Source organism: Centroberyx gerrardi, chromosome 4, assembly GCF_048128805.1.
Source record: "Centroberyx gerrardi isolate f3 chromosome 4, fCenGer3.hap1.cur.20231027, whole genome shotgun sequence".
Lineage (NCBI taxonomy): Eukaryota > Metazoa > Chordata > Actinopteri > Beryciformes > Berycidae > Centroberyx > Centroberyx gerrardi.
In genome coordinates, this window is record NC_136000.1 from 13,218,061 (window position 1) to 13,241,858 (window position 23,798).

Genomic DNA, 23,798 nt, shown 5'->3' on the forward strand with positions numbered 1-23,798 from the left:
TTGTTACAGTGGCTAGGTTGCCTGCCAAGTGAAACAACCATGCCAGCATATTTTGGTATAAAGCACACCCACCAGTGTGAACAAACACTGAATAGCTATCTGTGCTCGCTCAGGCCATCTGTTATGTGAACAGTGACTTTCATCTACTCAGCAAAGGAGCTGCTATATGTAACAAATAAAATATTTCATACTCCTTTTCCAACATTGGATAGTATGTTTACTGTTGATACAAACATATCCAACAAATACTGAAGTTGAACAGGTACTTTATTCTGAATTTCTAACACATTTGGATACAGGGCATTGTATAAAATTATAGAACAAAATGAAACAAAACATGAAACTACAACTTTAAGCATACTGTAAACAGCTTTACTTTGTTTTTCATGTATGGTAAATATATAAAATAAATATCAACACTAAAGCATGACAAAAGAGGACAGAAGAAATTTGATGCGATAAGAAAAAGTACAGAATTTGTAGATGTACAAAGAAAATAACAGCTAAAGTGTTAGAAGTATTAAGGCATCGACAGGCATTAGTTTAGCAGAGCAGGGCACAGAAAGGCAAAGTGGAACAGTCCAACAATGCTCAAAGGTCTACATGTCACTTGGTTGGGTAATCACATCTACAGTATGTCCATCTCTAACCAAGGTATGATTAATTTGCCTGAGATTGAAGCGCGCCCTTTCAGCTATTATATACACAGAGAATTCAAATATTTGAGAGAAAGAGACTTCTTACATATTCCTATGTAGGTAATAAACTTGAAAATGTCCTTCATATAATTTCAAAACAAAACCATTACTCAACAGATTTCACCGTTACACGTTTTAAAATTTTTATCTTGAAATTTAAGGTCAATATAAACATAAAATCAGAACAGGGAACCACTTCTTACATACAGTATATGTTTACATCTACAGTACAACCCTTGTTCCATTTAAATGAACAGAGATTAGAATATTATCACATGTTCCTGCTACAAAACACTGATTAGTGTCATGACAGCAATTAAACTGCCATGTTTATGTTTTGGTAGTCATGTTTCATTAAGTGCTTTGTGCAAAATAAAAAAAAGAATGTGTATCTTTCCTTCTCTACACGGACACAGCTGAGGAAAACAGAAGCATGAGAACTAAGCGATGGCTGATGTGCTTTGTGTGACGGAGCAAACATAGTTCAGTAGGTGGGGGCAGGCTTTCATTAGCTCCAATGTGTTGGTAAACAGAGGCACATTAAAAAGGGATCTCTTCACTCTCTCAGGGCTTTAGGCTCTCATCTCCAGGAACAGGACTCGCTGTCAACAGTCAACACGCACCAGCTGCTGCAGCGGCCCGAGCCTGAGAGCTGAAATACTGCTGAGTGCACTGCTACTGGCCATGGCAGGACGAAACTACACTACAGATGATCCCGCCTTACTCACACAGTACTAACAACACAAACAAGCAATAAAACTAATAAAATAGATGATTAGTGTACAACAATGGCAAAATGCAGTGATTTCTCTTCATAAAAGGTTTTTTCACATGTCAGATTTTGGCCTCAGGAAACGTAAAGCATCATCACTGGATCATAGCAAAAGACTGAACAAGCCTCTGAACAGCATCGCAGTGGTGTGGAGAAAAAGAGCTAACAAAACATTTTGATGAATGTGTGATACATTTGACTGTGCTCTACATACTTAGGCCAGAGAATACGGTCAAATAAACAATGGTCATCATTGTTGCAAACATACAATTGCTGTAAAAATATAAAGATGAACATAAACTTATGTGACACTGGAACCCTTGATACAGCTCTACATACAAGTATGAGAAATACTCCAAGCCAAAAATAACAAACTCTGTTTCCAAATCATATTACTTGACATGAAGATAAAATGTAGAATCAATGTAATATATTAAGGCATTTAGTCTTTGGTTACTTATAGTGGCAACTTTCCTGGCTTAGACAGTGTATAGCATTTCTTCTTCATTTCTTTACAGCAACTTTTGATTATCCTCAATAGCACAGTTACAACATAGAGAGTGAAAAGCCATAAATATGAGATACAGATTTAAATTCAAGTGCATGGTGACTACATCTACAGCATGCATGACTCAACAGTCAGTGTTTTTTTTATGTCTGTACACTCCCACATCGAACAGAATAGTAGAAGAGGGATGATTGTGAATTGAGGAAGCTCTGTAGCTCTTTAATTAAGGCTGTGTCCCTATATTGCAAAAACAATGTAGGCACTATTGCAAAGTGATGGTCAGTATCATTATACACAAGCAGGGTAACCGTAAGGTAATCTTCATCAGCGTGTCCTCCCATGCGGGGAGGAGGACAGGGGCTAGAGACACTCAGACAGCACCTCGTGTCTGGGTAAGGACGGGTAGATCATGGGCGCGCAGGTACAGTCGCTGTGGCCGTTATGGCTGAGTTGGATCTTCAGCTTCTCCACCTCATAGTTATGGAGATACTCTTGGACCAGGTAGCGCTCTCTCTTCACTCGAGCCTTCACCTCAGATGGAACGTCAGGAATCATCCAGGCCACGAAAAACTTGACCAGGAACACAACATGCTGTGGAGGAAGAACACAACAGGTTGATTTGAAATCTGTGTGAAAGTAACTTGGCGTGTTTATCACAGACCATGGAAAATGTGGGAGAGAGGAGTTACTACGAGTCTAACGAATGACTACTTTCTAAGATACGAATTTGTCGAGGTGGTGGATAAGTGTTGGTGGTGGTGGAAGTGCAGAGGCCCTGTTTTACCTCCATGATAATGATGAAAGCCAGCTTGGCAGCCAAGATGTGCCAGAACTGCATAGTGTGGGAGTATTGCTTCTCATGGCCAGGAGGGTAGCGGTAGTCACGATATCTACAAGGAAGGAACATATCATAACTTTATATCCGGCCGTTTATTTATATACTGTACGCTTACACCACATTATGCCCTTCTGACGTACGCACACACGCGGATACAGACAGGATAAACGTCACTGTTTATGCACATAAGCACACACACACACACACACACACACACACACACACACATACACACGCCCCCCACACCAGTGTCCGAAATTAACTGGCTCACCTTCCAAATGCTGGTAAACCAATGACTAATAACTAATAACTAATAACTAATAATCACCTGCCAAAAATTATTTTTACTAGCCAAAATAAGATACATTTTTTAATAGAAATATGTTGCCCTACCCTTTTATGTATGTATGTATGTATGTATATATGCATTTTATTTATGTATTATGTACAATCAGATACTATATGAAACTCCAATAAAGAGACAAGTGAGCTAGAGTTTTAATTTAAAACTTCCTAACTCACTTATCCAATGCATCTTTTTCTGTCTTCGTCTTCATATTTTATTTTTGGTGGCCTCACATGTGGGAATAACATTAAGTTTAAACTAATGTTAGGCTAGTTAACCATCCAAGCAGCTGAGAAACAGAAGTTTAGATGCTACTGCTTTGTGTAGAGCAGCATAACAGGCAGCCAATCAGGAGGCTGCTTAATACAGAGCCATTATTTTGCCCTGATTTGGTTGGATCATGGTCAGGGAGCGTGTACGGTGGCCAGTAGGGACAAAGATTGAGAACAAGTGAAGACTTAAGACTGTATAAAATCGAGGCATTCAAATGTTATCTAAAAAAGTTAACAGCCACTGTGACAGGTGACCCTTATCGATTTATCTGTCGAACACAAATCTTACCGGCATTTGACGCTTGGCGGGTGGTAATTTCTGACACACACGCACGCATGAATGCACAAACACACACACACACACACACATACACACACACACACACACACACACACACATACATACCTGCAGGTAGTCATGATGGAGCTGTCGAACCAGGAAGGGTTCTCCCCGTCCTCAGGCTTGCTGCGCTCAGGGATCGCAGAGATATTGAACACCGACAGGCTGTTGTTTATGTAGCCTTTCATGGTGATCTCACTCTCTGGCTGGTAGGCATACATGTACACAAGCCGAGGGATCATATCAGATGTGAAGGCCACAATGAAGGCCTAAGAAGCAGGTAAAGAAGAGGTGGGAAGGAAAGACAGAGATCAAATTTAATAACATATTATAACATTATGGGCCTGACATGGCTTGAGCCTGAGCGCTTAAAACTAATCGGATATTCCACAAAGTATTAACAGTCAAGTCTTAGGCTGAAGCAGTGGATTAATGAGCGGACGCCCGGTAGACAGAACTAGTCAAACACTCACATTGGTGACGACAGAGAGGACGGCCACCCCGTTGAGGATTTCCTCCCAGGCTCCGATGCTGTGGGCCTTGGCTGCCACAGGCCGTCTGAACTGAGTGGTGAACTTCCAGGCGTCCACTCTGACCTCTATGATGTTGTTGATGAGCGCCAGCAGGGGGGCCAGGGGGAAGGAGGCGACGAACAATGTGATGAAACCAAACTGGATCACTGGGACACAGAGAGGAGAGATGTTGGTGAGGGAAACGCTGCCCTCTGTAGGACCTCAGGTACACTGCAACTTGTACAGCAGTCAGTATGTGCATCTATCTATCTATCTATCTATCTATCTATCTATCTATCTGCATTTATCTTTCAGGCAGGGCTTATCTCAGTCAGCCTATTCTGACTCGGACTTGTCTTGGTCTAGGCCACTATTACATGTTGACTGGACTTTTTTTGAAACATGTAAAAAATTGAACCTGCTCTGGTCTCGGTCTTGACTTGGTCTTGACCCCCTTTGGACTTGGTCTTGACTCAAACTCGACTGGAAATGGCCTTGGAATTGACTTGGATTCGACTAAGAAGGTCTTGACTGCAGCCCTGCTTTCAAGTATCTATCTCTCTAAATCTATGTATGCAATGGGCTGAGTGTGATTGTTTACCCATCTCCAGGTACTCGTAGAAGAGGCCGAGCTGCCCAAAGGCCTGCAGGTCATGGTCCTGCTCCCAGCGGCTGTACAGACTCTCTGGATGGCTCCGGGCCTTCCTGCTGCCCCACCAGTTCATCAGCCACCTGGAGGGCAGACAGGGCGATAGCAGGCTTTCAGGTGTTGTAGGCTAACACACACTCTGTTGGCCATAGTGGAGGTCCACAGCTCTTAGGCAACAGTGGCTGTGAACAGCTAATTGAGTTTCTAAACATACAACTTGGCCGTCTTGACAGAACTCAATAGACACGGTTAATTTCTGTGCAGTTTTTGACAGAGAACTGATCATTTAGCCACTGATAATCTGAATCTGATTGATTTTGTGTAATATAATGTCAGTTTGTTAGCTAGCAAACCATAGTATCTGGTCAGCTAACTATCACTTTCTTGTAAACACATCTGAACTGCACACTAGCTAACGTAACATTAGTAGTGTTTAGTAGTTGCATGTTAACATGAACATTGGTTAAATTAGCCTGCTGGCTAGTTAGCTAGCTAACAAAGCCAACACAGTTTAACTGAGCTGACTCTTCTCAACCTACAACTTGTGCTTTGGAGTTTCCTGTGTCACAATATCCTAAATCTGGAAACTACCAACCTCATCAAACTATTCACTTTTACTTATAATATTATTGAATTCACCTACACCCACACCACAACAATGTTTTCAGGTATCTGTCTTTTTCTTGCCCGGTTGTTATATATTTAGCCATTATTTCCACACAGCCAATTCTCCAATGGACCTCCAAGGCAGCTGTGGTTGATAGGAGATTTGTGAGTGTGTGCCTCTATATAGTGGATGAGACTACAAGCCTCTTGTGTACTGTATGAGGATGAAGTACTCACGGGACCAGAGCCTCCTGGATGTTGCCCCACACCTGTTTACCAGTCATCACGATCACCAGCTGGGTGGTCAGCTCAATCAGGCAGCCACCAGGGTCACACTGAATACAGACAGACCGGGAAGGAGGGAGGATGGGAAAGAGAAAAACACAGCCTTGACTCAAATTCTCTAACTAGAATTACCAGTAGTAATCTAATGTATTGTAATCTAGTAATGTATGGTACCTCCTCATTCCTCAGGTTGCTCCATTTGCCAAACATGTAAGCGTAGTCTCCAGGATAGCCGACGAACTTGCCCTTAAAGAAAGCCACGTAGAAGCAGGAGGAGTAGTAGTTGACAAACTGGAAGAGGAACATCTTCACCGTCAGTTTGTTCTCATACTCCAGGTGGGTCTTGGGGATTTCTGTCACACAAAGAGTTAATAAAACATTTTCAATGCATAAACATTAGGAAGAACACTTTTTGACACACTTTAACAATGCCAAGGACTGACAGGAGATACTTCAATACGTGGATAAAGTAAATAGAATCAATACGTAGATAAAGTAAATGCTCGGATATGCTTTCTCTCTCTGGCCCTCACCCATGTCAGTGATCCATATAGCCACTCTCTCATACATGAGGTTGAGGATCATGATGATGACAAAGTTGATGCAGGAGGCGGTGACAGAGGTGGCCAGCTGTGGCGTGATGAGGGAGCCCACCACCTCCAGGTTGTTGGTGGGACTGTCCTTCATGATGCTGGCGAAGGCTGCATATACCGCCAGGCGGTACGCTATCACCCCAATGATGCAGGCAATGATCAATGAGATCTTTGGGACAGACACAACAGCAGGGACACATGAAAGACAGCTACATGGCACAGCAAATCACAAGACAAATGTACAGTGAAAATACCATATCAAAAGTGCTGCAGGCGCAAACACAAACAGACACTGATATGGATTGAGCAAGCTGAATTATTGACAATTTACAGGAAACACAATAAAACAAGTCTCATGCTTGCAGAATGCACACATGCCCCATGAGCCCGAGTCTAATATGATCTCGCCAATCATTCTCATTCACATTTCAACTTGTATATTATTTTTTAGAGGTTATATAAACCACAGTAAGCAGTTTTTTTTTTTATCAATACGGATTAGAATGTTAGGTGCTAAATATTCACATTAGAAGGTTTATTGATCATGATGACACACATTCTGGTCACATGATAGTGATGATGATGAAGAGCAGGATGGAAAAGACAAAAGATAAGAGGGTGGAGATACAGAGGGAAGATGAAGGGGATTTTGATTTATAAAGTGTATCAAAGATATGATGCTCACCCAGAATAGGACGGTGGCTCCAGACAGGCATGTGCGAGCACACTTGCTTGTTATGGGTAAGTAAGGCTCCATTTCCTACATAGTAACCAAGCAAAGCATGGACAATGGAGTCAGTCACGCTGGTTATATCCTGAAAAGACCGGTCTGAATGGCCAGGTTCCCTTAATTACCACTGGCCTCAGATGAGAGGCAGAGCTAGGAAGCCCAATCAGAGCTCTATGTGTGTGCAGGCATTTCAACCTGAGCCCAATCCGTCCTCTAGCAGTCTCCTGGTGAAGCCATGCTTTTCGCAATAACCTGTCCAAGATACTGATCCACCAGGCATAATGCTGCCGGTAGAGATGGAACCTCATGCCTCTGAGTCTTTCCAGAAATGTCTATGTTATCCACACAAGCTAGACCACACCAACACCTCTTCCTCAACAAACTGGCATTCCGCGTTAAGTGCCACCCTTACCCATAGCATGACGGTGGCCCAGCACAGTAACACTTTCCCCGCTAGATCAGCAACGGTCCTGTCAAGAACCCACTCCATCTCCTACAGACGGGTGGGATGTGGTGGACGGTCAGGGCAAATTACAGCCCCCCTACTCATTTTATAAATCAGTCTATCACTACATATTAGAGCAGTCAATGGACACTGAAAAACAATATGATCAACTACTTATCAGTACACCATCCCATGTCCCCCAAACACAGGAGCCGGTCTCACATACATAAGCCTAGTCCTAGACAATGACTGCAAATGGCTCACTGCATAGATACCAGAGGCATGAAGTACTTAAAATCCTTAGTGTAATAATTCCAATTCCTACCATATATCTGTCTAGAAAAGCCTTATAGAAGCTGCACAGACTTAAAGCCAGTCCTATGCTCAGTGTTATAGATTAGAAAGTCATGGGCACACAAACACCTGAGTGATGCGGTTCAGCCTGCGGTTGGTGCACTTGGTCTCGTACTCTGGCCGAAGCTGCAGCTGCTGCTGCTCCTCCTCAAAGTCGACCAGATCCCACTCGTACTCCAGACGGGCCTGCCGGCGCTTCCAAAACTCCAGGAACAGAGTCACTGCAGAGACACATGACCCGTTACACCAGGGGCATCATGGTAAAATGGTACAGAGTGTCATGGTAAAATGATGACCTTGTTTTTTACCTTTTTGTATCATAGCCTGGTTTGGGGGCTTAAACTTAAGCAATAAAAACAGACTGGAAAGCTTAATGAAAATATCCAGTAAGGTTTTTTGGTGTGTCAGGTACAAATGATAAATTCATACCCACTGTAATTAGATTGCTTGATATACACATGAAATTATGTAGTTACATGTTACGGCATTTTGTTGGTATGTTATTGTGCTTTGATGTTATATATTGTTATTGTGTTTTTTTATGTGTTTTTAATGTCAACCCTGTCTGCAAAATAATTCTTCCTTTTTGGACAATAAAGTTTGAATTGAATTGAAATTGAAGGGAGAGTCCAGTGAGTCATCATATTCCATGCAAGTATGAAAGTTTGGTGTAGGAACAGACATTAACTCTTCTCTTAACCAATAGCCTAATGTTTAGTCATATGCTTAGTCATACTGGTATTTTGCTTAAAGGCAGAGGGAGTAGCAGTGATTTTGAATGAATAATCTGATCGGTTGGTATCTCACCATATTTTAGGGTTTAACAGCCTCCACTAGGTGGTGCAGTGGATCAGAAAATACAAAATGCAGATTGCAGACATTTTTACTCACCCCAAATCCCCATGAATATGGCAAAGAACACCGTCCCCACGTTGTCAAATAGGTGTGATTGCTAAAAGAACAACATGTTGGAGAAATTATGAGATAATAGTGAACAAGGGATTATAGACCTTCAGTTACAATCACCCAATAAATGTCACGCAGTAAGACAATGAATAAAGAAAAAGGACGACTCATCTCAATCACAAAGCCAGGATGTCTTACCCATGATGAGTTGCATGTTGAGTTGAGCTTCCAGTAACCACATTTCTTGTCACACAGCGGACACATGACGATGTTGCCTCCGATCTCCTCGCTACATATTTCTTTGCTAAAGGGAAATTTTTCAAAAAATAACAATTATCAACATACTGATATCATGGCATATGAAACACCTACAAAACAAGCTTAACATTGGTTAAAAATGGTTAAAATCTAGCCAAGCGTTCTCGGCAGGACTCACCTCCACTCGTTGTCATCGTAGGTGAGGAGTCCGTAGATGAAACAGATCACACCGACTACTGCAGCGAAGAACAGCATCTCAGTGTAGAAGCCCAGCCATGCAAAATAAACACCTATCTTCTCCCCATAATACTTCCTGTTTGAGGCAAAAACAACACAATTCTTGCTGTAAATCCTTCTGCCAGGTTGATGTCTAAATGCACAAGAGAAATTAGTGATTTGTTTTGAGGTCCTACCTTATAAGGTTGAGCGGCTGTTCCTTGAAGAAGCATAAGAATCTGGCCCAGTGTTTGTAGAGATTGTATCTCTCACTTTCGCAGTTAGGATCCTTCGACCTTATCCAGTATCTAGACTGCACACAGAGAGGACACCATTTTATTATTGTTATTTTATCATGAGATTATTGCAATGTTATTCATCCTTGCAATGCTACATCCAACACTGCCTCAAACAGGATATTACTGTTTGAGTGCACATTCCACTGTAGACCCCGTGGCATTTCCAGTGATAAAGGAGTGCTTAATTCCAAAAAGTCGACCAAAAGAGCCTCACATCGTGCAGAGGGAAGGCAGAAGTGTAGGTGCCATTGTTGAGTAACCTCTTGATTCCCTTCTTGTCTTTATCCGCACATTCATCCCTGTAGTATGGACAGCGGGCCAGGATGTAGTAGACCTGGGCAGAGAGACAAACGGGAGGATGTACAGTAATGTTTTATTGTTTAGAGGCACAAAATCATTGTGCGAGCGAAAAAAAATCATCTTGGAATTATAGGGTCACATCTGAATTCAGAGCAGTTTGGAGATAATGGGTGTTCAAGTGTTCACATCCCATGGAGCAACGCTAATATGATCTTTTAAATGTGCATGTATTAGCCACTTAAATCAGCATTTTCAAAAATCTAACTTTAGCCACATGTATAGGCCTACTTACAGAACTTTTATAGTTATAACAAACTCAGCTTTGTCCAGAATGTCAAGTGGGATCTTATAAGTTCAAGGACACAAATAAGATAAGAAAGTCACGGTCAAAGTGTCCTTACTATCCTGTTGCGAGTAGAGGGAGGGAAGAACGTCTCTTTGTCGTCGATGAGGAAGAAGTCGGACTTGCTCTTGTTGAAGGGAGCGGTGAAGTAGTCTGGCTCGGGGTGCATGATGTGCTCAGGCAGACGGAAGGGGGTGGAGAGCCAGTTCATGGGGATCTCTGTGTGGCTGGGGATGTCGTTGGCCTTGAAGGGCACCTTGATCTTCAGCACGTCTGCGTAGGTGGCCAGCACTTCCCACGGAGCGTGGATCTTGAGGAAATAAGTCTTCCCATCATCCGACTCCTGATGAGAACGAGAGTGAGGAAAGTGTTTAAGTACAATGGGTGTATAAGTGTGACAGAGTAATAAAATAATAAACTAATTTAGTAATAAAGTAATATACTGATGGTCATGATTAACGTGCTTATCAGTTTCTATCTGAAACAGTAGCTAATTCATAATATTCTGCCTTGACTAGATAGCATATAGAGAGGAACTACAGCATTCCTTTTTTGCCGTGTCATGGAGATGCTTTGGCTCTGATTCATTGTTGTAACACTAAAAACTGCCACTGTCATTTTTTCCTTTGTGAAAACAAGAAGTGCTCCAAAAACAGCCGGGACACACGTATCTCTGCGCAGGCCGTTGCATCCCCTATTACATGATTAGACATAATCAGATCAGGAGCCAGGGGGTTCTTACCGATTTATCTTCCGTCTCCAGCTCCAGGCCCGCTTTCTCTAGATTGGCCTCATACTCCCTCCTCCTCTCCTACAGAGGAAAAAACAACCACCAGGATATATTTAGTAGTTTAATTTGCCTATCACAAATGAATACTCCCTTGACATGGCCTGATAGTGTTATAATTTATTGTATAACATATTTGGGTGACACACACAGGAAGTGCGCCTCCTGTATGCTGGTCCTCATACACTGTGGAAAGAATGAGTGAGTTCCTGTTCAGGCCAGGAGTCTGGGTGTTGACTCACTGACAAGGCTGTTTCAGAGGGCGATATGAGAGACGGCACCGACAAACACAGCAGACTGGCCTCACAGCCGTGGAGCAGTAACACCCAGGTGTGAAGGCTAACAGCCCAGTATCAAACACTAGGCCATTCACCACTCAACAGTCAGTGACCAGACCGGCCTCAAAAACACATCTGGCCAATTACTTTTTCTCAGTATGCAAATACTCGACAACTACACAAATAAAGCTTATTTACCTAAGTTAGTAGGTTCACAAGTTGATCTCAATGTAGAAGTGACCTCAGAAAATTCCTTGAGAGGATTACTGGCACAATCTGAGAATAAAAGTTTATCTAACTTTATCAGTGTTTGTGGTATTTGGTTACGCAGCTGTCTCACATTGGCTATGTAGATATCCTGAAAGTACAAGTTGTTACTCTCTTATTGCTTAAATCAAGTAGAACCTGCACATTGGAATTAACTTGAGCGGTTACTTCAATATAGCTTGGAAAAGTTGTGGGCAGGATAAATAACATTCAGTGTCACTCATCTGCTCAGTTAGTAATAACTAGCACTATCACAATACTGAAAGAAACATGCAACAAGAAATGCAACATCAGTTAAATCAAAGACATCTGCTAAAGGTCAGTGAAATAGGTAAATATATGCTGCATACAGGAGGTCATCTATAAGGTGGTTCTTACCTGTTTCCTCTCACCATCTTTATCGTCGACATACGACAGGACAAAATCAATCCTGCGCACTCCATCGCGGAAGAACACAGAGTCTTTGCTCTGCTGCTGTTTGTCAATCTATGAGGAGAAGGATGGGACAGAGGTCACAACATGCACACAGCTGAAACACACACACACAGATATTCACAGCAGCTCAAGAGTCCTTGGATACATTCACCACAGCAGAGCAGACTGTCAAACACGTGTCAGCGGCTAATGGCAAAACCCAAAGTTGGTGAGCAATGCTTACAATATCCACAACAAATATGTGTTTCAAGAACATACAGTCATGAAAGTATCCACTGCAAACACACGCGGCATGCTGATAACAGGACATCTGATATGGCTAAATGTTGGTTGTTGTATTGATCTGGATAAGTATAGGTTCAAGAAGGAATCCAGAGCATTTCGGTAGAAAGCCTATCACGTTGTCTCACTGAGTCAAATCCAGAGAGATGTCCAGTGTCCCATGATCATTGTGATTTCACTGCATCTCTGGCAGGAAATTAGTTTATTAAACACAAGCTCAGATTATATCAGTCACAGCAAGGGCAAGGGTATGTGGAGCAGACTACAACAACTGGCAAATAGGCAAGAATGCCAGGTCATTCATATTGCCTTGTTGCCAGAGCAACAAGACAATATGATGACAGAAAATCAGAGATCACACTCTCTACACAACAGGGGAATCCAGCAGCCATATTCGGGTCAACCCTGCAACCTTTTTGTACTTAGTTTGTCTATGCTTATCTGGAATCCATGTTGGTGGAAACCTGTATTTATCATCAGTTAGCAATCACACCGACTCCAGGCACGTGTAGCAGCTAATGCCGTCCCTGCAGTGGCTGTCTCTGCAGCGGCTAAAGGGAAACACTCTGGACAGGAATGCTTTAAGGGAGAAAGGGAAGACATGACATGCTTGCTGTCATTGCTGCTTCAGCTGTTCAGAAAGCTATAAATACCTACGGCACCATGTACCACAATATCTTGGTTCACATCGCTACAGTAGCTACCTAGACAGGACTGCACTTAGCACAACAGAAACTACAGCCCCACACTCCACCACAGCTACAGTATGCCTACTGGACTGTAGTTCCCACAGAGTTTGCCCTGTCCTTCAGCACAGCGCTGTGGGGGAAGGGAGGAAAAGAAGAGCACTTTACCTCCATGGCCCACTCCCTTTATGGTTATGATGCATCAGCGGAAAAAACAGAGCAAGATTGCCTTTCTCCAGGGAGCGTGGTCAAGCCCTTAATGCACTGCTGCTCTCACTCTCATTCCCCTGCTCTCCCGGCCAGAGCGGCTCCATCCAGTCCACTCACCTCCCACAACAAGCCCTCACTCGCTCAGACATCCAGACGAGAGAGAGGGAGAGAGGGGGAGAGGGAGAGAGGGAGGGAAGAGGGAGGAAGAGAAAGGAGGCCCCTACAGATGACATCAGCACACCGGTAGCACAGCCCCTGCCAGCAGCCAGCTAATGTAATAAGAGCACAGCATCACAGGAGGGGAGGTGACATCACTGTACAACACTAGACCCCAGGCAGAGAGTGAACAGCCTGGAGCAGTCCCTGAAACATGTTTTTTCATATTTAGGACAGGACTAAATGTCAGTAGAACCGCAGCTGAAAAGTTAACTGACCATATTCAGGAATTTGGCCTCCTTAACTAACCCCAAAACTGATAAGATCACCAGTGTGGCTACTCTCAATCAATTAAACAACCTTGAGGTCTCACAACACCCGCGTACAAAGTGCAAAGAGGGACTGTATCACTAACAAATACATGTGAATTGTCTCAGACATGTTGCTCACTTTATCTACAGACAATGGCAGGGTAGTGTACATAAAACAACTGACTCTCATAAAGCAACTGACTGGCTAAGGTCTACAGCTTGACATTCTGGCTCTACCACCCTGGTTCCTGCTGTGCCAACTTGTACAGGCGTCCGTGTCCACGTGTACAGCCTTTTTATAGTTTTCTCATCCAAAATTATGCATAGGTTCTAACCATGGGTTACCTCCCAGAGTAGATCAGACCATGTTGAACATGGCAGGGTGGGTGCTTTCTTTAACTGGGACGTCGCTCCAGAAACTCTCTAATTTGCCGTAATTACAGATTACCCATATGGAATCCCTGCGTCTACTGGAACCCGCCCCTCCTCAGTTGAGCTGGAAGAGGCCGCAAAGCTCTATACATTTACCAACTAACCCTAACTACTGGGTGTGTAAACATATGTCTTTCATCTGAATCAAGGAGGGTAAATGTAGAACATGGTGTAAGATAGCCTACTAGTTTCAGGGAGGGGGGTTCTTTAAAATATTACTTTGAAGGCGTTTCTTCTGGGAAGGAGTTAGGCACAGCATTTAATAAACATTTTGCTGAAGCCGGTCGGTTGACATTAAATATGGAGGAGCTGCTAACCTGCCAGATAATATAGAGTCTTCTCCTCTTATTAGAGATGACTCTTTACCTTTTGAGAACAAATCTCTGTCTAGTTTTAGTTTCTGTGCTTTCACATCCCAAAAAGTCTGTAATGCACTCTATGCTACTGATACTAAGAAAGCTACTGGTGAGGACAATTTAATACCTTATTCCTTAAACTCTCTGTCCCTTTGATATTGGATTGTACATCTGATATTTTTAATACAACAAACATTTCTGGGTCAGTTCGTAAAGTGTGGCACACATTACTCTACATAATGTTGGAGATAAATGCGATCTAAATATTTCTCTTTATCGAAACTGTTTATCTGGCTTAAATTCTGGAAACCTTACGTGAACAATTTAAGACTTTTCTTACCAGGGACTCTTTATTATGTACTCATCAATCTGGGTTGAGGGCTGGAAACAGTCCTATCACTGCCACCTCTTTGGTTATAAATGATATTGTATCTGCCCTGGATAGTGGTCACCACTGTGCTGCTTTGTTTATTGATCTTTCAAAAGCCTTTGACACAGTTGATCATTCCTTGCTCTTAAGTAGTCTGTCACATATTGGTTTTAACTCTGATGCCTTAAATTGGTTTAAAAGTTATCTGTCTGGAAGGTCCCACTGTGTAAAGGTGGCTGACTTTCGCTCTGAGTTTCTAAGCTTTGGCAAAGGTGTACCTCAGGGTTCAGTATTGGGTCCAATACTCTTCAGTGTTTATATTATTAACATTGTCATAGCAATAGGCAATTGTAATGTCCATCTTTATGCAGACCACACAGTTCTGTATCGTTACGCAAATTCTATACAAGTGGGTATTGAAACTGCAAACCCTTGTAAACCTCAAACTTGTGCTAAAAGCTGAAAAGATTGAATACATGCCAGAGCTAAAAAACACTGAACACTCCAATCTCCAGATTTGCACAGTCCCTCATTATAAATACCTGGGTATCAAGATCAATGACAAATTCTCCAATTTGTATCCCCAATTGTATTTTACGCAGCTGGAGTCTGGGGTAGTAAGGAATTTTCCAAGGTTAATGCCATTCAAAACCAGGTAATTCGCTGCTTTCTGGGTATGCATACATTTGTACCTGTGTTGGCGATCCAAGGGGACATGGGTAAGGAGCCATGTGTGATTAGGCAAAAAGGGGAAATGCTTAGACTTTGGAACCGCCTATCTAATATGCCAGAGGGTACAGTAGCAAAAAAAGTTTTTAACTGGGATAAAGCACATAACTATCCATGGTGTAATGATATGAATGTTGTATTCTGTGAAGCTGACCAGCAATATATTTTTAGAAATGGTTCAGGATGTTGCGTTTTAAGCACAGGTTATTTCTTGACTATAAAGAAAAATGGGCTGCTGACATCTGGCTCAAACCAAAACTTAGAACATATAATCAAATTAAGAACGTGTGTAGTCCAGAACCTTATGTTACTTTACCCTTGGAAAGATCCAGAAGATCTCTGTGTGCCCAGTTGAGAACTGGGACCCCCCCTCTGGGTGGGCAGGTTCAATTCTATTGTTGAGGAAGAGAGATTATGTGCTGTATGTGAACTGGGTGCTGTCGAAGATGAATTTCACTTTTAGTTTTACGGTATGCTGTACACGGAACTAAGAAAATGCAAAACAAGAAGCCCGAGCTGTTCTGGTTGGGAGATGACGTAAAGATGGAATGGTTATTCAGAGAGGAAGTGGTGCGGCTAGTTTCATTTGGAAACATGGAAACTGAGAAGGGAGAAGCTGTTTGTTTGAATGTATGACTGATTTGTATGTTTTGATTGTTATTTGTTTCTGGTTCTATTTGTTTGGTTGAACATGATGCCTCTGTGACTGGAAGCCCATATGGGCTGGGCACCATGTGGTGCACCACACATGAATAAAAATCAAATCAATCAAATCAAATCAATAAATCATTCTCCTTCAGAGAACATATAGTTGCAGTTGAAACTTGGCCACTTATACAGATATAAGACCAACTTTCCTGTGTTTTGTAAGAAGAGGATTCTGGACTTTCAGTTCTGGATTACAGAGACATTTATAGTCATACAGCTGCTTCCACTCTAAAACCCCCTTGATGCTATCTACCACTTGGCACTCAGATTTACAGTATAATGGGTGATGACTAGAGGACTCATCATTGTGTCTTGTATGGAAAAGTTGGCTGGCCAACTCAAGAGATAAGCACTTGTATTTGTTTATAAAGCCCTTCTCCATAAATTGCCCCCCATATATAGTATTGTGCTCAGGAAAAATTACTGAATGTAATTGTTTTCGATGAATGTTTTGTTTTTGTTTTTTTATATATATTTCTTATCTTATCTTATTCTATTGGTGTACCCTTGTTATGTAACTTGGCTGAAGTGAAATAAAGATTAAATTAAATAAATAAATATTACAAAATATACTTTGAAGAGTAACAGGAAAGATGGGAGAAAGAAAGGGGGAACTCTTATAGTTAGAATACAGGCTTCCTTGCTAAATGCCTGTGGCCAATATGAAAACACGTACACCCAAAGAGGCTAAATTAAAACATTCAAATAATTTGCAAGTTGAAGTTTCAGGTTCTCTAGTCATTAGATGTAGTTTAAATCGTAGGCTTTAGTTTGAGGGAGCCAGACTACTAGAAATGATCCAAAATTTCAAGCTTATGGCAGCTCTTTTTATTGAAAATTAGAAGCTGTTAAATGGTGCAATGATTGCACTCTTCATTAAAATGGGTTATATGCTGCTTAACAAAACCACATTTTAGAAGATTTAAAGGAGGAAGCCTGTATGGTTCGCCACAGTAAAGTTCAGTCCTGTCATGAGCACAGGGCAGGGCCATGATTACAGTATAGACTGTATACACTGCATGTACACACACACATGCACATACATGCACGCGCACGTATACATACACACATACAAGCACAGCTAAGTAAATGACAACTATACAACGTAAGTGTGTGTGCAAGTCTGCATGTGCATGTGTGCGTGTGTACATGTGCATTTTCTAATTATGTTTTTACACCTCCAGGTTTGTGTGTGTTCTCTTCAGTGAGGCAGACTGTTATCACAGGTGCAAACAAAGCAAGTGAAAGGGCCTTTTCCATTTTTAATGAAGAACTCTCATGATCCATCAACACTCATGCCAGCGTGTTTCCATTACTCAGTCTCTGCAGAAAAACATGCTTACCAGAAGCCACCAACAGCTCTCTACCAACATCTGTGTATTGATTTTCAAATCTAAATCAAGCTCAACCTTTACTCTCTGAATGACTAATGCCAGTGGTGGAGAAAGTCTGTATTGAACAGGCATTTCTCATGAAGGACATAAAGGCTGGCGGGAAGGCATATGCGTAAAGTAGCATCACATCACAAGCCTGTTTTACCATGCCATACCCTGGAGCGAAACATCAGGAATAGTGCCCGCTTTCTCCCGAGCTGTGGAGGAACCGAGTGGACAGTGAGGGAAAGCCTAACAACACGTCAAAACATCATAACCCTAACACTGCAATGGCAACCTTACAGAGCTTTAAGGACAAACACATCAATACAAACAAGAGACAAACAAGAGGGACGAATCACACTGTCAAACATTCAACACCTTCATCATGTTTAGAGCTTGAAGGCACAGTGGTTACGCTAATAGATTATGTCCAAGGCATTTTATAACACTCTGAAAACCGCTATATGGTAAAAGTAAGAAGCTGCCAAGACAGTGAGGGCGCATCTAATCTCGCTCAATTAAGGGTTTGAGCGTGGAGATTGTGTGACACGACACAAACACACAGACTCTGACACAGCAGCATGCACCTGTGTCCTTGCCCGGTGTCTTACCCCAGTCAAAGTGCTGATGCGCTCTAAGGTGTTTGGCTCAGACTGTGGGTAGTCGCTGAGCTCAGAGGGGGCCAGGGAGGCCAGGCTGGTGTTGAGCGACTCACAGGACTCAACACACACATCATGGGTTAAAGGGGACTTAAATAGGGCGTGAAAGGAGCAGAAGAGAAAGGAATGTTAGGGTCATCTCCGAGCCTCACCTCTACCCAGCATGTGGGCTGCTGCTAGTCTTTGGGCATTGCAGGAGCAGACTACTGTGATTAAACTGGAAAAATTTAGGTGATCTCAAAAGTTAAGACCATTAAGTGTGCGCTTCAACTGAGATCCACAAAGCAAACCCTCCTGCTACATGCTGGCTGTTGATTGGTGGTGGGTGTTGAGAGTAACCAGCGACAGTATATACAATAAGACAATGAGTGTGGCTATGAAACAGCAAAAAGGGAAGGAAGGACTTATATGAATAGCAGATTTCCCTGGGACATGATGAACGTCCTGTTACCATGTTTACATTAAGTACGCTGGTGCAGAGGGAAAAATATGGATAAACAGAAATGACAAATTTGTCTTTGAGAGCAAAAAATTCACAAATAGGAGTGGCAAATAGTCACATTATTTAAATAGCTGGTACCAGGCAGGCAATATAATTTGAATGATCCAAGAATATGCAAACTACTCAGGACGTGCATGTCAGCATAAATTGTTATAGAGGAAGTTATAAAAGGCAAAACAGAGAAATTACTATTCAGAACTTCTGTAAAATAAAATAGACAAAAACATAGAGACAAAGGCCACTTCTTTGTTGAATCTCAATGTGAATGTATTGTGTGAACGTGGTGCATGTGGTGGGTTTGGTGTTTACCGCTGATTGTCCCTGCTGGGAGGAGCCTCTGCTGGATGTGGGGTGGAGGTGGTAGCCGTTACTCTCATCTGCAAGACAGTAAGATAAGGAATATAATGCACTGACATTTTCACTGAAAATATAGGTTAGCATTTCGAAGGCAAGGGGAAAGTCTGATTAGATTAACCATATTTAAAAATGGGATTAGCTGAGTTAATCATCGCAGTATTCTCTCACCACTGTAAGAGAAGAACAACATAAAGTGAATGTCAAACAAATGGATTGGTGGCCGTGTAGTTTAGTTTCAGGCAAATGAACAGCTGCCGTGATCTTTGAGGTACGAGAGGAGCGCTGACAGACAGCCAATGTTGTGGTCTATATTTGTATTGGATTTTGTGGTAGCCCTCCCACAGCCCAGACAGTGTGACTTAACAGGAAGACAGAGCCATGTTGCAAAGCTGTTACTCTGAGAAAGTGAATGTAGGGCATGTGACTGAGAAGTTTGGTAAACCCCCTCAATGTGTCGAAAAGTTCAAGGCTGTATGTGTGAGGAAACACCAGGGGAATCTTGGTTGGAAACTTGAAAAAGGTCTGCTTTTCACTTGCACTACAAAGCCTGTGAAATAATTACACTGTTACAGAGCCACAGAGGGAATACGATTTACATAAACAAATGGCTAGGCAGATGGAAAAGCAAGGCAAACGTCACATACTGCTGGCATTACTGGCAAAGGAAGGTTTCAGTCTCTGTGCTTGTGTTTTTAAATGCAACAGTCCTAATTGATGGTCTCCCTGATGTTATATTTAGTCTCGACTCAGCACAGAATATGTCCTTACACTCCTGACCTGAAACAAGCGTTTGGACCTTGTAACAATGTAAACCCTCTCTGTCTCTTACTTTATTACACACAGTGTCAACAGAGGGCAGGTTGGTGTTATTCAAGACTTACATGATTTAAGCTTCACTCTGGAATAAAGCACCACCTGTGATGCCACTTTTGCCCACTGTAGACCTTTTTTGATTTTGTTGGACTGAATTGCTCTTTTTTTATTTTTTAATTGTTTGACTAAGCTCTTGATATTGTCTGACAGTATGTAACAGTTACTTGAAAAAAGTGAGTTTCAAATATATTTAGAATCTGAAAATCAAGTTTGCTTGTATTGTTTGTATACACAGGAGCAAAACATACCCACTGCTACCTTATATTTGAGTTATGGTGGATGGTGAAAGTTTAGAGGAGACTGTTTTCTATTAGAAATCACCTATGCACATCAATATATCTAAAAAATAGCCTTTTATGCTAGCCTTTCATAACAAAGTGTTTTCCCAAACCATAATATGAGACAATGGCCAACATAAAGTAGTCAGACTGTTCTTTTTACATCTTCCTTTTATATCAGTTCTAATGAAGGGGACAAAAACATTTTGAAAATCTGGGCTGGGTGTTGATTAGGACTGTTGTGATTTCTTCCTAAAAAAAAGTGTTGGTCTCTCACAGCATCTGAGACTGTCTCCCCAACAGTTGGCACATTTTTACACAGTTGGATACAGTAATGGAGCTCAGATCAGCTACAGCAAGAGTCGCTTTACGCCTAAGTAGCCTTCACAGTCAAACCTTTGTTCAAGAGAGAGCAGCTGATCACAGTGGAAATGCCACAAGGCTACTTCTGTCTTTTTTTTTTTTTACCATAACAACAAGAGAGCAAAACACAGATACATCTATTATTTACATAGAGAAATATTTATAGGGAAGCTATAGCACAACTCAGCTATACTGATAATAAAAGGTAAAACCATCTGAGTTGTAAAATAATATAATAAATGCCACTGGTGTAATACTGTTATAAGAGATATCTAATCTCAAAGCTATTGCACTACTCTTTTCCATAGTGAGAGTGACCTTTTTGCATCTATGCCTATACTGAAGTTTGGACCCGTAGTTTATATTTTCATCATCTGCACTTTGCAAAGATGTGCACGGATACTCAGTGGCCTCATTTTAAGCTGGCAGCAGTTTTGCTCAGCTGCGTAATACATTGGGTTTGTTTGTCTGCTTTCCTGTGGCAGGAAACTCCAGCCCCCTGCCATCTCATAATTCAAAACAACAGGTAAAACTTAAAGTTAAGAGTTGCAAGGTTACATGAGAGAACAACAAACACCTGGCACCAACATGCTGCTTCACACATATCAAAACAGTATCAGGTTGATTTAATCAGTATTTACAGTAAGGATAAGTGTTGATGCATCCATGAAATATTCAAGAGATATTCAATGTTGATCTAGGCCTGATTGGCCAATATGTGGTTTGGCAGAATTATGTTTAATCCCCACTAGGTGCACGTACAGTACATCTACAGTTTGTTCATGTTTGGAGCCGTAGATGAGTACAGTGAACAATACAGTTCGGGATTTTAATGGAAAGAGTACAAGCAAACTTTGAGACGTCAGCTATCCACATGTTGTTTTGACACTGCTGCTTTTTCACCTTTAAGAACTATCAGCGCTGGTTTCAGTTCAACTGTGAGTGTGACGGTAACAGTTACTGTGAAAGTGAGGTTTTTTTTTTAGTTAGTTATGGTAGGATGTGAAAGTTTAGAGGAGGCTGTTTTCCATCAGCTATCACCCTGGAAGAACCCTATGCACCTCGATATATTAAGATAATCTAGATTTGGACTTTTAATTGGTTTTAATTCAGTTCAACTGTGTGTGTATTGTGTGGAAACACTGGTTTCACTGCTATCTCAATGTGCCATCTCTATAACACACACACACACACACACACACACACACACACACACACACACACACACACACACACACACACACACAAACACACACAACACCAAGGTAACAGTAACCTTGTTCATGATATTCCCACTTGAGTCTCGGACAGTCTGGTACAATATGATTCTCTCTACTCTACAGATGAAACAGTACACTTTTAAGTCGATTAGTAAGAGCAAAGGAAAGGGCTGCTGGAGACTGTCCAATGTGATTCACCCTCCATTCAACAACACCATAAATGGCTGGAAACACTGCCTCCTTTTCTAGGCGTTTGTTTCAAGAGTGCAACTGGCCAAAAGCAGAGGGATTTCCAGAGGGTTTTGGTGGTGGTGCAGAGAGGCTGCCTGTAAGTGACTGAGTGTTTCCAGTGGCCAGGCCAGCTGTCAGGGTTTTGGACATGTGACTGAGACTGTGTGGGACGCTGGCTGGCTAAGTCACTGATATTACCTTGAAAATAAACCCAGACTATGAAGCTAGTCATGGCGTTTAAGGGGAAACGTGTAAGGTGAATACATTTTTAAAAATAGTTTAGCAAAGGAAAAACGTCCTCTTGTGAAGGGGGAGGTGGTGAAAGTAACCACTGTGGTGTTATTACCACAGTAGCCTACAAATAATCTACCAGCTGCCCCGGGAAGGAATGCCAACAAGACATGTCACCAAGCTAATTTCAAATGTGCTCAACACTTTGCTGAAGCATATAGGAATGGTAATAGTTGTAATGTAATAGTTTTGCTGTGATATTTGTATAGTATCCTTACTAAATTTATTGTAGTATTACTAGTTCTTCCCAGGGGTGTTATGTCAATTTTGGGACATAGCAAGTTCAATTTAGACTTAATTTTACAGCCGTTAAATTAAATACTAACTCAATAACACCCAACACGTTAACTTCACGGCATAAAGGTTACAGTGAAGGGAAAATATTTCGGTCCACAGGCTGTGGGCAGCTTATTTACTCACCACTGAAAGAGTCTGTTGGGCTCATCTCAATTAAACTTGCATCTCCGGTCCTTCCCGTTATTCGGTGCATGTTGCTCAAGCGGCCAAGCCGTGGCCGCCGCTCTTCATCTAAACCGGGATAAACCGGGCCACGTTATTTCTGTCCAGCCTTCCCGCGCCTGTAACTCTAAACTAGTTTCCTTTTCTTGTCATTTCAGGGACCAGGCTGTCTCCTTGCCCTTCACCCACTGACTGCTGCATCACTTCAGTAGCAGACCGTTGCTCGTTAAAGGGGCGGGGCTTCAGCGCTCTGACTCTACTGCCTTTCGGCCCACAAACCAATGGCCTCTGTCTGCTGGAAATCATGTGGAGAAAACTAAATATGGTTAGGCTACTGGATATAAATCAGTGCATCTGTTCATTTCAGGTTCAAGTTGGGTAATAGAATACGTTTTAAGTTTGGAAAGGTGAATGGTCACACTTTATTTGGATGGTCCAATGCTATCAAGTGCTATTCAGGTGATGTAGTAGTGTGAAAAGCAGTCTATAGATGTCTGGGTTAGGATTAATTTTAGGGTTAGTGACACACCGTTGACACACTGTTGGTTTTTTGTCACCTAATAATTGAGTAGGCCTATCAACAGCAGCAAATTGCTGGGACAGATGTACAGTATTGTAACATCTGCAATAAGTGATGGGATTTGATTTATGTAAATGGTACCAGGTTATGCAAACACACAGGCCATCCTGGAGTTTCATCTTTATTTTAATTCCCTCAGATAAAGCATTTGCTTAGGCCTACAGTTAAATGGTTTGGCGAAATACCAACAGTGAAAGCATCCCAGGCTGGTAGGCCTAGGGTAAAATACTCCTTTACTCCTCTGAGCAGATTTTTAGCTGTTAGATGATTGAAGAAAAAAAAAAGTACATGCCTGTTTTTGTAATGGCTAGGGAGATAACGATGCAGAGTGA

The 23,798-nt window shown here is 41.9% G+C and overlaps 2 protein-coding genes across 4 annotated transcripts in view; both read right to left on the minus strand.

The window, feature by feature from the left end:
* Window positions 1-23,798, minus strand: part of LOC139909490 (CD81 antigen-like) — a 106,608-nt gene that overhangs the window by 31,073 nt on the left and 51,737 nt on the right. The gene's annotated exons all lie outside the window — the stretch shown is intronic.
* On the minus strand, window positions 250-22,919 carry ano5a (anoctamin 5a). Of its 3 annotated transcripts, none has more exons than XM_071896596.2 (20): window positions 22,848-22,919; window positions 19,124-19,191; window positions 11,981-12,088; window positions 11,013-11,081; window positions 10,329-10,613; window positions 9,842-9,961; window positions 9,526-9,641; window positions 9,291-9,425; window positions 9,053-9,158; window positions 8,840-8,900; window positions 8,018-8,169; window positions 7,105-7,179; window positions 6,360-6,588; window positions 6,001-6,179; window positions 5,779-5,876; window positions 4,888-5,018; window positions 4,248-4,453; window positions 3,841-4,043; window positions 2,763-2,868; window positions 250-2,569 (listed from the first exon to the last, which is right to left on the minus strand). In XM_071896596.2, the coding sequence occupies exons 1-20, from the start codon at window positions 22,915-22,917 to the stop codon at window positions 2,339-2,341; spliced, it is 2,748 nt and encodes a 915-aa protein (XP_071752697.1). In that variant the 5' UTR covers window positions 22,918-22,919; the 3' UTR covers window positions 250-2,338. The 3 variants fall into 3 exon arrangements, with proteins under 3 accessions (XP_071752697.1, XP_078138970.1, XP_071752698.1); XM_078282844.1 differs by lacking the exon at window positions 7,105-7,179 and adding an exon at window positions 7,562-7,642; XM_071896597.2 differs by lacking the exons at window positions 19,124-19,191; window positions 22,848-22,919 and adding an exon at window positions 13,174-13,308.